Genomic DNA, 14607 nt, shown 5'->3' with positions numbered 1-14607 from the left:
ATAAAAATAAATTCAAATACACATGATTGAAATCTTTAGTCATATTTTACATGCACTTAAGCAAAAATAACATGATATTTCAATTTCAGTCGCGTACTAAAGCATGTAACTTGCAAGCACAACTTAAATGACGACCCCCAAAACACATATATATTTGTGCACTTAACCTCGAACCCTTTGAAGTATTGCACACTCTTTTGATCGGGAGAGGAGTGAGAAATTTATGTCAATGATGGCTCCTCTGGATCCCCCTCCCCCCTATTCTGGAGCCAGCGGGTTCTGAATGACCTTTCTCTCCTTGTAGGTCGAGCTTTCGTTTCAGTCCTTTCACTTCGTTCTAGTTGAATTACATCCACCTTCTCACAATTAAAAAAGTGATTGACTATCTCAAAAAAATTCATATCTTCCATTCGAATTGTCTCATTACAACCAACTCCCCCTCCTCTGTTTTTAATCTCTATGGAAAAACTAGCCCTACTTATTTTGTTCTACGAATGCTAACCAAGGGATATGCCACCAGCCCAAACATGAAAAATCATCTGGGCCAGCCCAAAATAAACATTGGGCTCTCATCTATTATCCATTTTACATAAATTAGAGGCTGAAAAAGTCTCAGCTATTAGCCATTTCTCAAATCTAGGGTTTTACTCTTTCACCAGAGCTGCTCGAGCTTTTCTCCAATGGCGGCGAAGAAGACAATCCGAAACCCAGAGCTAATCCGTGGCGTCGGAAAGTTCTCACGTTCTAAAATGTACCATAAGAAGGGTCTATGGGCAATCAAGAAGATAAATGGCGGCAAATTTCCCCTCCATGAGAAAAAACCCGCCGCCGCCGCCGCCGCCGTAAAACCCCCAAAATTCTATCCCGCCGATGACGTGAAAAAACCCCTCGTTAACAAACACAAACCAAAACCTACAAAACTTAGGGCAAGTATCACACCTGGAACAGTGTTGATTATCCTTGCTGGTAGATTTAAGGGAAAGAGAGTTGTGTTTTTGAAGCAGCTTTCTTCTGGATTACTTCTCGTTACTGGTCCGTTTAAGCTTAATGGGGTTCCTTTGAGACGTGTGAATCAAGCTTATGTTATTGGTACCTCAACGAAGATTGATGTTTATGGAGTGAATGTGGAGAAGATTGATGATAAGTATTTTGCTAAGCAGGTTGAGAAGAAGCAGAAGAAGGGAGAAGGAGAGTTTTTTGAAGAGAAGAAAGAGGTTTGTTTGTTCATTTTCTGCTTAAATTTGTTTCCTTTTTATGAAAATTCAGTATTTTCACTCAATGGGACTTAGTAATATACATTTACTAAGCTAATAGTAGCTTATATGTTGCAATCCTGAAGATGCATTACTTATTAGCGAGCGTTTGGTATAGATATACATATATTAGAATAATCTTAGTGTATACAACAACATATCAAGTGAAATCCCACAAGAGAGTTTGTGCTTACCTTGCCACTACCTCGAGTAGTCAGCGAGTTTGTTTCCAATAGACCCAAGTACAAAGAAGAAGAAAACATAGCAACTAACAATAAAATAGTGGGAATAGTGGGATAATCAGAACACAGTTGTTAACTGCAAGATATCTAAAGTAAGAACTACAATAATACGGCTAATACAAAGCAAAACTGTGTGTAATTATAATCGTAGTGTATGTGTTTGGTTAACTTGCTTTGGGGAAGAATGTATTAGTAGCTTATATGCTGTGAGAATGTTGCAATTTTGAAGATGTGCTACTTATCAGTGAGCGTTTGGTAAATAGATATACATTTGTTAGAATAAATGTAGTGTATGTGTGTGCTTAACTTGTTTTGGGGAAGAATGTAGTAGTAGGTAGGTTACATGCTGTGAGAATGTTGCAATTCTGAAGATGCAGTACTTAATAGTGAGTGTTTAGTATATGAAGATATTTATTGTTCCTTTGACATACACAAAGGCCCTGTAAAAGTAACTAATGAAATGAGTACCACATTTAGAAGTCTATTTTCTATACAATTTAGACAAAAATGGAATTGTGTAGTTGTGATCTTGGTTAGAGATGGTTTGAGGATTTACTTATGAAAAAAAGTTCTAACTTTTAGTATTAATATATATTGGTGAGAACTAATTCACTTGCTACTCCTTTGTAATAGTGAGTACTCTCTTTGTTTAACATACATTGTTGAAATTCTTCAGCATTGTGTTATCTAATTTGAAGCAGGATTAGACATTTGAGAATTGCTTGATTTAATATGATTTGTATTCATTTGTTGAATGCAGGAGAAGAATGTGCTTCCACAAGAAAAGAAAGACGAGCAGAAGGCTGTGGACGCTGCATTGCTCAAGGACATCGAAGGAATTCCTGAATTGAAGGCGTATTTGTCTGCAAGGTTTTCATTGAAGTCAGGCATGAAACCACATGAGCTTGTCTTTTAAAGGAAGAACACACCTACAACATTTCTGTTGAAACTGATTTTTTGGTAGTACTATTTGTCTGCTTTTTACGGTTTGTACTCGCGTTAAGAGGTCATATTGAGTATTTGTTGAGTATAAACATCTTTAATTAGAATTCGCAATATGGGAATTTTCTTGTTTATGCAATTTGTTTTCTTTAATCTTCAAAGCTCAATGATATGCTTTTCTGCCATGTCAAGATTTTCCTCTGTATTGAAGCTACATGTTACCAAGATGAGTGTTAAGTTGTGTGTACTCTTCTTGACTGCCATGGTGGCTGTAGCTATATATGAATATACTGTGAAGTTCAAGTGGCGGGTTGTTTTTAATCTTTTCACATATCTGCTTACCTAACTTCTTACATTGTGCATGCCTATTGAGAAGGGGAATTGAAGTAAATGGCGTAGTATTTAGCCTCTTCGATAGGGACCCTTCTTTATCACCAATCGTCTCTACACTTCTTGCTCAGTCTGCTGGTTCATATCAGTTTACTTAGATAGTTGCTTCTAAATAATCGTTGCATCCATAGCTGCTTCTACAAAAATCTGCATCAGGTGATTCTTGTGCTGAGGGTCTATGAGAAATTGGGGAAAGATTGCGTACACACCACCTTTTGCAGACTCCATTTATGGAATTACACTGGGGGTATGCTTTTGTTGTAGTTGACTCTCGAGAAGACAGTCATTCAAAGAACGTTGTATGATTTCTTTTCAGCTGCATAGTTTTGGCGTACAAGCCTAGTACATGTATTGATGAGAAGTAGCAAGTATTTGCCGGGATAATTGAGGGGCGCACAAGTTAAAGTGCAGATGGCATCTCTATAGAAAAAGGAAAGGAAATGAGATGTCATTCTTTCCTACTTCTACCTATTCTTGGATTCGAATACCAAGGAACAAATAATTAAATTTTGAGTGTGAAATTGATGTATTTTTTTTAAAAAGTTTTTCTTGTTGTTTTTTCTTTAATAAACACAACGAAATTTTCTTGGGAAAAAACTTAACAAAACCAATTGTGCAGAAACTTACAAGTATAGTTACCTTTGTTGTACTGTATTACTGTGGAGGGTGTGACCTCGTGTTCAACCTTTATTATGTAATTTCTACTTGTTATCAATAAAAACTTTAGTTTAGCAAAACATTTTTTTTTTGAATGAGATAGCTTGTATTCATACTATTTTGAAATTGTTCTAGAGTTATAATTGTCACATTCATTATTTTTTTTGACTATATTGATGAAATTTGCATGCGAAGACAGCTCATCACTAAAGCTTAGTTTGCTTTCACTCGATTTGTTATAATTGTTATCAATAAATCCACGATTCCTAATGGATTAATATTTTCCAGGAAAGTAAGGCCGCTTGATCTGACAAATAATTATACTTGATGATTTGGCTTATCGAATATCGACTAGAGAAACCAATAAGCTATCAGTTGGTTTGGTATCAACTCAGTAATTAACGGGTGGTTATCAGACGCTGTATTGACTCAATCATTTCATGCTCCGATCTCTTCTTTCACTTTCACTCATCAATACATAAATCTCCAATCAAATAAAACAATTTTTTTCTAGCTATACTTAAGCTGGTAATGGTGTAATTGTAGATCATAGTGAGAAATACATAAAAGTCTAAATTTTGAGAGTGCGCACATAAACATTTATTTAACAAATATACTGATGGTAAGAATGTAACTATGATAATTTTAAACGAAATAACGGCTTACTCAATAACCTTATTGAGAATCCGTCCCCACACCAATAAATCGTTAACTAATTTTTTTTTAATCCATTTATCAATTATTAATCCGATAACTCAATATCAATAAGCCAATAAACTAATTTGCAATTGACTTATCGATTACGATTCAATTTATAACGCAATAATATTTTCCTAGCAAATACACCATAATGACAATTCACAATTTATTTTTGAATCTCCAATATATAACCAACTCATTACAAGTCATAATATTCCCCTTGTATTTTCTCAATTTTCTCTCACCCACAAATTTTCACTTTTACATTTCTTACACAGATCCCGATGAGCTTTTTCTTCACTATAAATACTCCTTCCCTTCTTCCCTCCCTCTCTGAAATTTTTCTTTTTTTGCTTTCTCTTCCAATTTCACGCAATTTTTAATCTTCCATTTCAGTTCACGCTCTTCGTATAACTCTATACTCTTCTACAATAATGACTCCAGCGCCTGCTCTCAGTCCTGCCGATGCCCAGAAGTTATCTAATCTCAAATCTGCTGTTTCCAGCCTTACTCAAATCAGGCAAGTTTTTTTTTTGGTTGAATATACGTAGTTTTCCCTTAGATTTACTTGCTCTCAATGCTAGGATCACTTTCTATGATTCTCAGTTTCTCTATTTCTGGTGGTTTCATTACTACAGGATAGCAGCATTTTTTTTTCTTCTTACTTTTTCTCAATTTCTCGATGTTTCGTTCATTTTTTTGATTATTTTTTGCAGTGATAATGAGAAATCTGGATTTATTATGTGTGTGTGTGTGTGTGAATATACATAGTTTTTTTAGATTTACTTTGTTCAGCATGCTAGGATCAATATCTATGATTCTCAATTTTATCCATTTCTGGCGGTTTCATTGCTATATGCTGCTAGCATTGCAATTTGTATTTTCTGTTTTTCTCGATGTCTCGTTCATTTTTTGATCTGAAGCTGAATTTTTTTGCAGTGAACTTTTTTTTTGAATAGGCGTAGTTTTTGCTTAGATTTACTTGTTCTCAATGCTAAAATCAATTTCTATGATTCTCACTTTCTCAATTTCTGGCGGTTTCATTGCTACAGGATAGCAGCATTGTTTTTTTTTTCTTTCTATTTTTTCTCAATTTCTCGATGTTTCGATCATTTTTTGATCCGGAGCTGATTTTTTTTTTTTGCAGTGATAATGAGAAATCTGGATTTATTATGTGTGTGTGAATATACGTAGTTTGGCGTAGATTTACTTTGTTCAGCATGCTAAGATCAATTTCTATGATTCTCAATTTTATCCATTTCTGGTGGTTTCATTGCTATATGATAGCAGCATATTTTCCGTTTTTCTCAATATCTCGATGTCTGGTTCATTTTTTGATCTGGAGCTGAAATTTTTTGCAGTGAACTTTTTTTTCAGTGATGATGAGAAATCTGGATTTATTTTGTATGTGTGAATATGTGTAGTTTTGCTTGATTTACTTGCTGCATGTTATTATCATTTTCGATGTATCTCAATTTTCTCCATTTCTGGCGGTTTCATTGCTACACGATAGCAGCATTGCGTTTTTTCTATTTTTCTCAATTTCTCGATGTTTCGTTTATTTATTTTTTGATCTGGACCTGATCATTGCTATACGATAGCAGCATTGCGTTTTTTTTAAATCTAATTTTTCACAATTTCTCGATGTTGCGTTTTTTTTATCTGGATTTCATAAGCTTTTTGATTTATTTTTTGTGTGAACTTTTTTATGTAGTGATAATGAGAAATCTGGATTTATTAACCATGTCGCTCGCTGTCTAAGTTTTCAGCTTAATTCTCCATTTCTGATTTCCGTTGTGTGTGTGTGAATGTATGTAGTTTTGCTAGATTTACTTGCTCTGCATGATTGCATCATTTTTTATTTATCTCAGTTTCTCCATTTCTGGATCCTTTGCTCATTTCGTGTAGTTTTTTGCTAGATTGCTTTTGCATTGTCCGTTTCAATCTAGACCTGATTTTGTTTTCTGTATATGTGTTTTCTCGTCTGATTGTTTTTGTTTTTCTTGCAGTGATAATGAGAAATCTGGATTTCTTAACCTTGTCACTCGCTATCTAAGGTACATTTGGAGATTCTCTGATTACTGATTATTATAGTGTTAATCATTTTATTTTACTGAACTTTAGAATGTGGTTAATCCAATGCTCAATTTCGTAAGTGGATTTGCGATAGTGTTTGGTGATTTAAGGTAGTAATGTGTTAGTGTATTGATTTTGATTATCTCGGATATCTTATAAGTTTTAGAGGATAAGGCTAGTTTTAGCTGGCAAAACTCAAACAAGAGCAGATCAATTCATGATCTATTGTGCATTTGAATTGTAGTGGTGAGGCGCAACATGTCGAGTGGAGTAAGATCCAAACGCCAACTGATGACGTGGTGGTGCCATATGACAAGCTAGCACCTCTCTCTGAAGGTATTATGATTTGCTAAATTGCTCTTCTTGTATTAATTGGCTTGTATTGAGGAGTGTGAACTAGTGGCGGATGCATATATAAATTGGTATTTATTTGTTTTTGCGTGTGAGTGTGCGCACACACGTGTTTTTAAAATTATTTTTATATTTGTATACATGGTGAGAGCCTAAGTAATGAGTCTAGTCGAATCTGCACTGAGGAGCTAGATCTGCCTTTGGTGTGGAGATGTTTTTCTTAAGAGAATCAGATCCAATTGAAACTGTTTCTGAAGAAGCTTCACTATCTTGATCAATGCAGATCCCGCGGAAACGAAGAAGCTCTTAGACAAACTTGTTGTCCTAAAGCTCAATGGAGGCTTGGGAACAACAATGGGGTGCACTGGTCCAAAGTATGTATTTGCCACAAATATAGCTGTTATTTTGTCTAAAAGATTAAGTCTAACAGGGTTATGTTATGCAGATGTGACTTATACTTTTGTTTTCTTTAGTGGACTTAAACTCATGTTTGTCAGCACATATTGTTCCAAGTTTCTTTCTATTCTATTACATGTCACTGGAGAGTGAATACTGTTGGTGGATCCAGAGCAGAGTTCTGAATCTTCTGTCTTTTTCTTAGCAACATTATTTTATTGATTCATCAGTAAGGTTCCAAGAAACTTTCTGAATGGTATTCTGAATCTTGTTAGGAGTACTATTTTATTTTACCTTCACATGATACCCTTCTTTCAATTTTTTTTCTTACACATGCCCTCAGTGAAGGCTATAAAGGGATGAAACTTGGTTATTGGTTTCTCTTTCTACTCTGTGTTTGATAGTTTTCTAATGCTTTGAGTCATCAAACACGACTTATTTGGTTGATTTGATGGCATTTCCTATGGCAGCTTGTATCATTTGGATGTGAAACAGTTCAAATGCTACTTCCTTACCTTTTACCTTTGTGGTGTATATGATGATGCTTGGGTTCTTGACAAGTTTGTCTAGAAATGTTAAAAACCTCTCCTTTCTCATTGTAAAATGGAAGTTTTAGCTGGTTTATTTATCCATCTTTATATCTTCTCAGAGCCTGAAGTTTGTATTTCTTCCATGCAGATCAGTTATTGAAGTCCGTAATGGTTTGACATTCCTTGACTTGATTGTCAAACAAATTGAGGTATCTATGATTTTATGGATCAATTTAATTCACCATGATGTTTCGTATATATTCACCAACAAAAGGATGCTGTCTGTAGGCTCTCAATACCAAGTATGGATGCAGTGTTCCCTTGCTTTTGATGAATTCATTCAACACCCATGATGATACAGCAAAGGTGAAATAATATGTGATGCATAGTAATCCATTATTGTTCTCCAGTGTTTGGATTTGATTTAACTGATGATTTTGCCTTTGCATTCTCTATGTAGATTGTAGAAAAATATTCTAACTCAAATATTGAGATTCACACATTCAATCAGGTTAGTGGGGCTTAACATCAATGATATTAAGTATCGGCTAGCTTGTTTTTTCACCCAAAATTTTGGATTTGAATAGGATTATTCATTCTTTCATCTTTAAATTTTTGTAGAGTCAGTATCCTCGTATGGTTATTGAAGACTTTGCTCCACTTCCTTGCAAAGGCAATGCTGGCAAAGATGGATGGTATATAAATTGTTTAATGTGTGGACGTTGTGATTACGATTAAAAAAATAGAATCAACTCACCATTTGAAACATTTTACAAAAAAAATTCTTTTGGGTGTTGTACTGAATTATAATGACAGAATCTGCATCTTAATGATCATCTTTTAAATGATGATTCAGTTAATCTAACTGCTCTTTCTTAAGTTATTAATTTTCACGCTCTTTTCTTGTTACTTTAGTTAAACCTGTAATTGATGATGAAGTTTTCCTCTCTTCAAGCTGCATCTATACTTGTTCTTGTAATTATCGGAAAATAAAAAAAAAATCTGTATTCGTGTTGTCTGTGGCCAAGTATGCTACTATGTTTGCTGCTGCAAGAATGAGAGTGCAAATTCTGATTCATTTGGCTTTTTTGTGACATAAATCATTCTCATAAAGCAATCCATTTCAAACATAAGCTAAGATTATCAAATTCTTAATTCTTCATACTGCATCTCAACTGGAGCAGATTGTGCATGGGTTCTGATCGTCTGGTCCTGTTCTTGTACTCCCTGTTTATTTTGTTGGTTTCATTTTAGCATTTTGCTCAGCTAATGCAGTTCACATGTACAGGAACCCCCCAGGTCATGGTGATGTTTTTCCTTCTTTGATGAATAGTGGCAAGCTTGATGCACTTTTATCAAAGGTTCTTCTCTTCATGTTACTTCTTTTCTTTTTTCTTTGCATTGGGCTGGTCTTTTTATATTTACTGTTTGTGTAACAATGGCTAATTTTCTTTTTCAATCTGTTACAGGGAAAGGAATATGTCTTTGTTGCCAATTCAGATAATTTGGGTGCTGTGGTTGATTTGAGTATCCTTGCTATGATTCTCAAATGTGTATGAAAACATGAGTTCATTTATTGACATCTCAATCATAAGAAGCTTCCAATAGTAATAAGCTTTTCTCAATCACCGCCCAGTGCAATTTAGTTTCCTTAATTCGACATTACAGAAATCCTAAATCATTTGATCCATAACAACAACGAATACTGCATGGAGGTAATGACTGTAATGCCTTTTAAGGCTGTGTGTTTGGTAGGTAAAAACTGTTTCTAGTTACTGTAGTATTAAATCTTGACAATTTCTGCAGGTGACACCAAAAACATTAGCTGATGTTAAAGGTGGCACCCTAATCTCGTACGACGGAAAAGTACAGGTATGTGGTCCACTGCACGGTTTAACTTTTTTTACAAGTAGTTGCTGGCCTAGTCATATGTGCCTTTCCCATAAAACGTTCTAGGATGTTGATGTTATTTGCTATAACATCCTTGTCTCTGCACTTCATCATCTGAAGATTTTTAAATATTTCAAAACAACGTTAGGACCACCACCCGTATCTTTTCTCCTTCACTAGAACAACTGAGTACTAGTTTTAGAGGGGTTAAGGGTGACATCAATTGGTCAAATCTCCAGTCATGAGGATTTCCATTATGTGTCATAACCCTTCCCATCCTTCCTGCCTAGCCTACACAGGTGTCCAAGAAAAGGTAGCACCTGCGAAGTGAAATGTACTTTCTTTGCAGTACTTCTAATCAACACAGTTCTTGGTATTATGCTTACGGTTAAACACCATTTGCGAACCTATGGTGGATGCCCAAATTCAAGTGCGCGGTCGCTCTTTTTTGGTTTTCTTTTTTGTGAGAGCTTAGGACAATTGTTTTGCTGCATTAAAGCTATCAATTTATGAGTTACTTTCACACAACTTGCTTATTAAGCTTCTGTTTTGTGTGGTGGTGCAGCTTTTGGAAATAGCTCAAGTTCCTGATCAACATGTGAGTCACGCCTCTTCATTTCTTCTATAGCTATTATACTATGCATTGACATTGCAGATGTTAAATTGTTGCTGACATTAGGAGATAAGAGCAAAAACAATAAATAAAAGAAGTTAAAGAACATTTCAAATGCATCGACATAAATATAACTGATTCTGAGTCAAATATTGTCAATTTTTTCAAGTTTTACTGCGACAAACAACTTAATTAATAGCCGACATGTTTATCCAATTCTGATGAAATTACCTCATTTTTGTTCACTCACCGTTCTGTTTTGATGCTCTAAATGAAACTGTTATGAATACACAAGAAGATTGTCAGAGGATTTCAAATATACTTTTCACTCGAGTTATCTAATTGGATAAGCTCATATGGCTGAGTAACTCTACTATCTATAGACCTGATACGTTCTTTCTCTGAACAATCCAGTTTCCTCTGCAATACCTTTCCAGTAAGATGTTTCTTTCAAATGAAATAGCTTATTCTGTTGGATGTATATATGTAAATGTTAAAGTTGTGACCTGCTCAATGTTCCTCCTAGATTAGTATTTGCTGCTATTATTCAAACAAGATTAGTTTGAGACGACATTTTTCTTGTTGTTGTATCCAATACCGTTTTTCCTTTTAAACTTATTGCGTACGTGATTCTTTCTATTCCATTCCAGAGGTGGCACATCTGATGTGTAAGAAACTTGTTTGATACAGGTCAATGAATTTAAATCAATAGAAAAGTTCAAGATTTTTAACACCAACAACTTGTAAGTTGGGACGACTTTTTTAATCTACTCTAAGCTTTATGTTATTACTTCATTTTCCTTTGAAACGTTCACTGATTGAACCCTTGGCTATACAAACAGGTGGGTGAATCTAAAAGCTGTTAAAAGACTTGTAAAAGCAGATGCACTCAAGATGGAGATAATTCCAAACCCTAAGGTATCACTTTCTGCTAGTTGAGGCTGAAGTTGAATGTTTCAGTACTTTGTATAAGATCACGATGTGGCTACTTTGGTTTGCAGGAAGTAGACGGGATTAAAGTTCTTCAACTTGAAACTGCCGCTGGTGCTGCAATTAGGGTATCTTAAGCCTAAACCTTATGCCTTTTAATCTCTAATGCCATTCCTTTAAGTTTTTATATTTTCGTTGAGCTGATTCCTCTTTCTGATGAAGTTCAGCTAAGAATTACTTTTTTTTCTTTTCTTTATCAGTTCTTTGATCGGGCTATTGGAGCTAATGTTCCTCGATCTCGTTTCCTTCCAGTAAAAGCAAGTTCAGATCTGCTTCTTGTCCAGGTTAATTTCTGTGTTTGTCATGATTACGATACAATTCATCCCCTTTTGATCAATGTTCTTTAGTATGTTAACTCACCTGCGTAACTTTTACAGTCTGATCTTTACACGTTGACTGATGATGGCTATGTCATCCGCAATCCAGCCAGGGCTAATCCTTCTAACCCTTCTATTGAATTGGGACCTGAATTCAAGAAGGTTGAGCTTACTTCCTGAAATCAGATTCAACATGGTAGATTGGTCGGTCTTTTGTTGAATGCAAGCTAATTAGTCTACATAACTTTACAGGTTGCCAGCTTCTTAAGTCGTTTTAAGTCGATTCCCAGCATTATTGAGCTAGATAGCTTGAAGGTCACTGGTGATGTATATTTTGGAGCTGGCATTACTCTGAAGGTAATTAACAAAGTTTGTCTTCATCTCCCTTGAACTCACGTATTCACTGGTAGAGTTGGTCTTCTTAGACGATGTTCTGATCTGTTAGTTCATGGTATTTTCATTTGATTTAATATAGTGCCTAACTTTTTTTTGTTTTCATACCTTTTAGGGGAAAGTGACTGTCAATGCTAAATCCGGAGTGAAGTTAGAAATTCCAGATGGAGCTGTGCTTGCAAATAAGGTAATTCCATGGATCTAAATGCGTGCAAGCAATTCGATTTAGTCGATATTGCTTTTTATCAAAAACCTATTTTGGTTATATATTGTGTCAATTTTTTACTCCAAACTTGAAAGAGTTTTTCAAAGACTAGTTTTCCAAGTTAAAAGAAAAAATTCCCATCCCTTTTGGACGGGCGAGGAGGGATTCAAACCCCCTACACCGTGGTTCGTAGCCACATGCCCTAATCCTCTTAGTTATATGCCCCACCTCATCTCCACTGGATTTGTTCTTAGGGGTACCCAAAAAAGGAACCTTTCCTCTCCCCAGACATTTCGGGTTAAGAAAATATATATGTCCAAACACAACTTCAACCACCAAATACCCTTTTTCAACATAACTTCAATTACTACTACTTTTTTCTCATATCACTCAATTTATGTCCAAACGCCTACTAAAGTTTGTTACATTGGTTTCCAGGATGTCCATGGTCCTGAGGACATATAGGAGAGTTGTGTTACTGGTGTTAAACAACATAGGATGTTCCAAAGAAGCAAGGAGTAATTTTGGTTGCAGTTTATAGAGAATTGTCACATTAAGGAAAATAAATGAACATTTTTTTTTTACGGGAATCGCTGTAAGAGTTCAAATGCCTACAAGCCAAATCCTGAGTGTCCATTTTCATTTTTCTATAGTTTGTTTAGTTCTTCATGGAAAATCAGCCATAATTAATGAGCCTAATATTTTTCTTAAAGAAGTTTAGTCTCTCTTAATTCTAGTTATAAGCAATTAAACTTCGACTTCGTTCTTGAAGCATATCACTGTATCTTCAAGATTTTCTTTTTTTGCCCAAAAAATACTCCCTCCTCTCTTGAGACTTTTCTTCTGACGTGCAGATCTAAAATTTGAATTTTATGAGTTCAAATTCGAAATTCTATCACATTCCGTATAATTTATTGGGTTTGAAATATATTATTTGTACCTTCTTAGTAAGGTTTTAGCACGAATACAGCTTAATCCAAAGATATGGAATTCAGATGAATCCATGACTTATTCACTAGATCTGCCCACCCTTGTTTCACCCTTGCAAAACGTCCGGACTGCAACAGACACTTTTTTGGAACGATAAATTCAAAATCTTGGCACCGTTTATTATGAGATGAGTCAACATTTAAACATCATGAGACGATCATAAATGGTTAAAGTGATCTTATGAAACTAATGTCAAGATTGGTTCCTTGTTACGTCTTGGTCTACATTCCTCCAACATATCTATATAACAATGTTTGAAAAAAAAAATGGTTAGATTTGATTAGCGTGCGGAACTAAAAAGGATCACACTATTATAAAATCCTACAGTGGATGCTCCATTTAAGAAAATAAGACCTACTAATGGCAAATTGTCTTTTTGTTCACTCCCTTATCTTCTGATACACTTGGCTATAAATAGCTGTGTATCTTGTGTAAATGAAAATATAGATACTCAATTCTCTCAACTCTCTCTGTTTTTCTTATTAATTTGGTAAGTTAGTTTATTTTATTACACATATCTCGTTATATGTATGGACGAACAAACAAACTTTGCATAACCGCTAGTAGGAATTGATTGAATAATTCTAAATACATGACTTTTCATGAAAGTGTGCAATCAATACGACACATCTATAATCTTTGGAAAATGTCATTTTCACTTTTGTTTTCTACTTTTATTTAAAAAATTGTGTAATATTTTAGGTTCATCTAAATCTAGTATTTTTCATGTGAATTTTTTTGTTTGTATATTACGTAAGTTAGAACGAATGAAGTATTAGTTAAACATTTCAAGTTCATCCTTAATAATAATAACACTATATTCAGTATAATTCTATAAGTGAGGTATGAAAAGGCTAAAGTGTGCTTAGACCTTACGCCTATCTTGGGAGGCAAAAAGAGTTGTTAATTCGATAGAGTATAAACCCTCGACTCAAGAAAAAACGTATCAAAGCAAATCAAAAAAGAAATAAAGGAAGTGAAAAGATCATGACAAAAATACTTTAAAAAACTATGACGAAGCATTCTAAGAAAAATAAAGGAACAATAACAAAAATGTTGAAAAAGTAGTCGTGGATTCTATGTAATTTGCCTATAAAAAGGCATCAATTCTACGAAATGAAAGGAACGAATATAGACTCCATTTTCTCTAAAATCTCTCTCTTTCTATTACTCCTTTTTATCAATTAGCTAAGTTAGTTTATTTATAACACGTTATCAGCGCGAAACTCTAATTTTCTCCAGACAAATTAATTTTTATATCAGGTATATTTACTAAAGAAATTTAATTTTAGTTGTTTTTGTTATTTCTAAATTAATTTCTATTTCAGTCTTTATCATGTCAAATTTATCAAAACTTGAGTTTGTGGCACTTGACATTATCAGAAAAAATTATTTGTCATGAATTCTTGATGCTGAAATTCACCTTGACGTTAAAGGTCTTGGTGATACTATTAAACAAGAAAATAAAACATCAAGCCAAAATAAAGCAAAAACCATGATTTTTCTCCGTCATCATATTCATGAAGGATTAAAAATTGAATATTTAACTGTGAAAGATCCTCTTGAATTATGGACTAATTAGAAGGATCGATATCACCACCCAAAACTTACGGTGTTACCAAAAACTCTATATGACAGGATGCACCTTCGATTTCAAGATTTTAAAATTGTGA

General features: G+C 34.4%; 2 protein-coding genes and 1 non-coding gene across 3 annotated transcripts; all 3 read left to right on the top strand.

The window, feature by feature from the left end:
- Positions 1-603: 603 nt before the first annotated feature.
- LOC129880983 (60S ribosomal protein L6-like) lies at positions 604-2744 on the top strand. The gene is made up of 2 exons (XM_055955265.1): positions 604-1214; positions 2256-2744. Exons 1-2 carry the CDS (start codon positions 681-683, stop codon positions 2409-2411), a joined length of 690 nt encoding a protein of 229 aa, XP_055811240.1. The 5' UTR covers positions 604-680; the 3' UTR covers positions 2412-2744.
- LOC129881198 (small nucleolar RNA snoR109) lies at positions 2704-2795 on the top strand. The gene has a single exon (XR_008765531.1). It is a non-coding gene; the product is annotated as a small nucleolar RNA snoR109 (small nucleolar RNA).
- A 1650-nt stretch (positions 2796-4445) lies between these two features.
- Positions 4446-12659, top strand: LOC129878411 (UTP--glucose-1-phosphate uridylyltransferase-like). The gene is made up of 21 exons (XM_055953457.1): positions 4446-4703; positions 6193-6240; positions 6504-6595; positions 6894-6984; positions 7685-7745; positions 7825-7902; positions 7997-8047; positions 8158-8231; positions 8825-8897; positions 9006-9063; positions 9205-9251; positions 9343-9408; positions 9992-10024; positions 10730-10782; positions 10882-10957; positions 11041-11097; positions 11230-11313; positions 11407-11508; positions 11599-11703; positions 11855-11926; positions 12383-12659. Exons 1-21 carry the CDS (start codon positions 4618-4620, stop codon positions 12407-12409), a joined length of 1434 nt encoding a protein of 477 aa, XP_055809432.1. The 5' UTR covers positions 4446-4617; the 3' UTR covers positions 12410-12659.
- Positions 12660-14607: the final 1948 nt, after the last annotated feature.

Source organism: Solanum dulcamara, chromosome 2, assembly GCF_947179165.1.
Source record: "Solanum dulcamara chromosome 2, daSolDulc1.2, whole genome shotgun sequence".
NCBI lineage: Eukaryota > Viridiplantae > Streptophyta > Magnoliopsida > Solanales > Solanaceae > Solanum > Solanum dulcamara.
The sequence above is the reverse complement of the archived record's forward strand: the minus strand, read 5'-3'. Positions and strand labels throughout refer to the sequence as shown.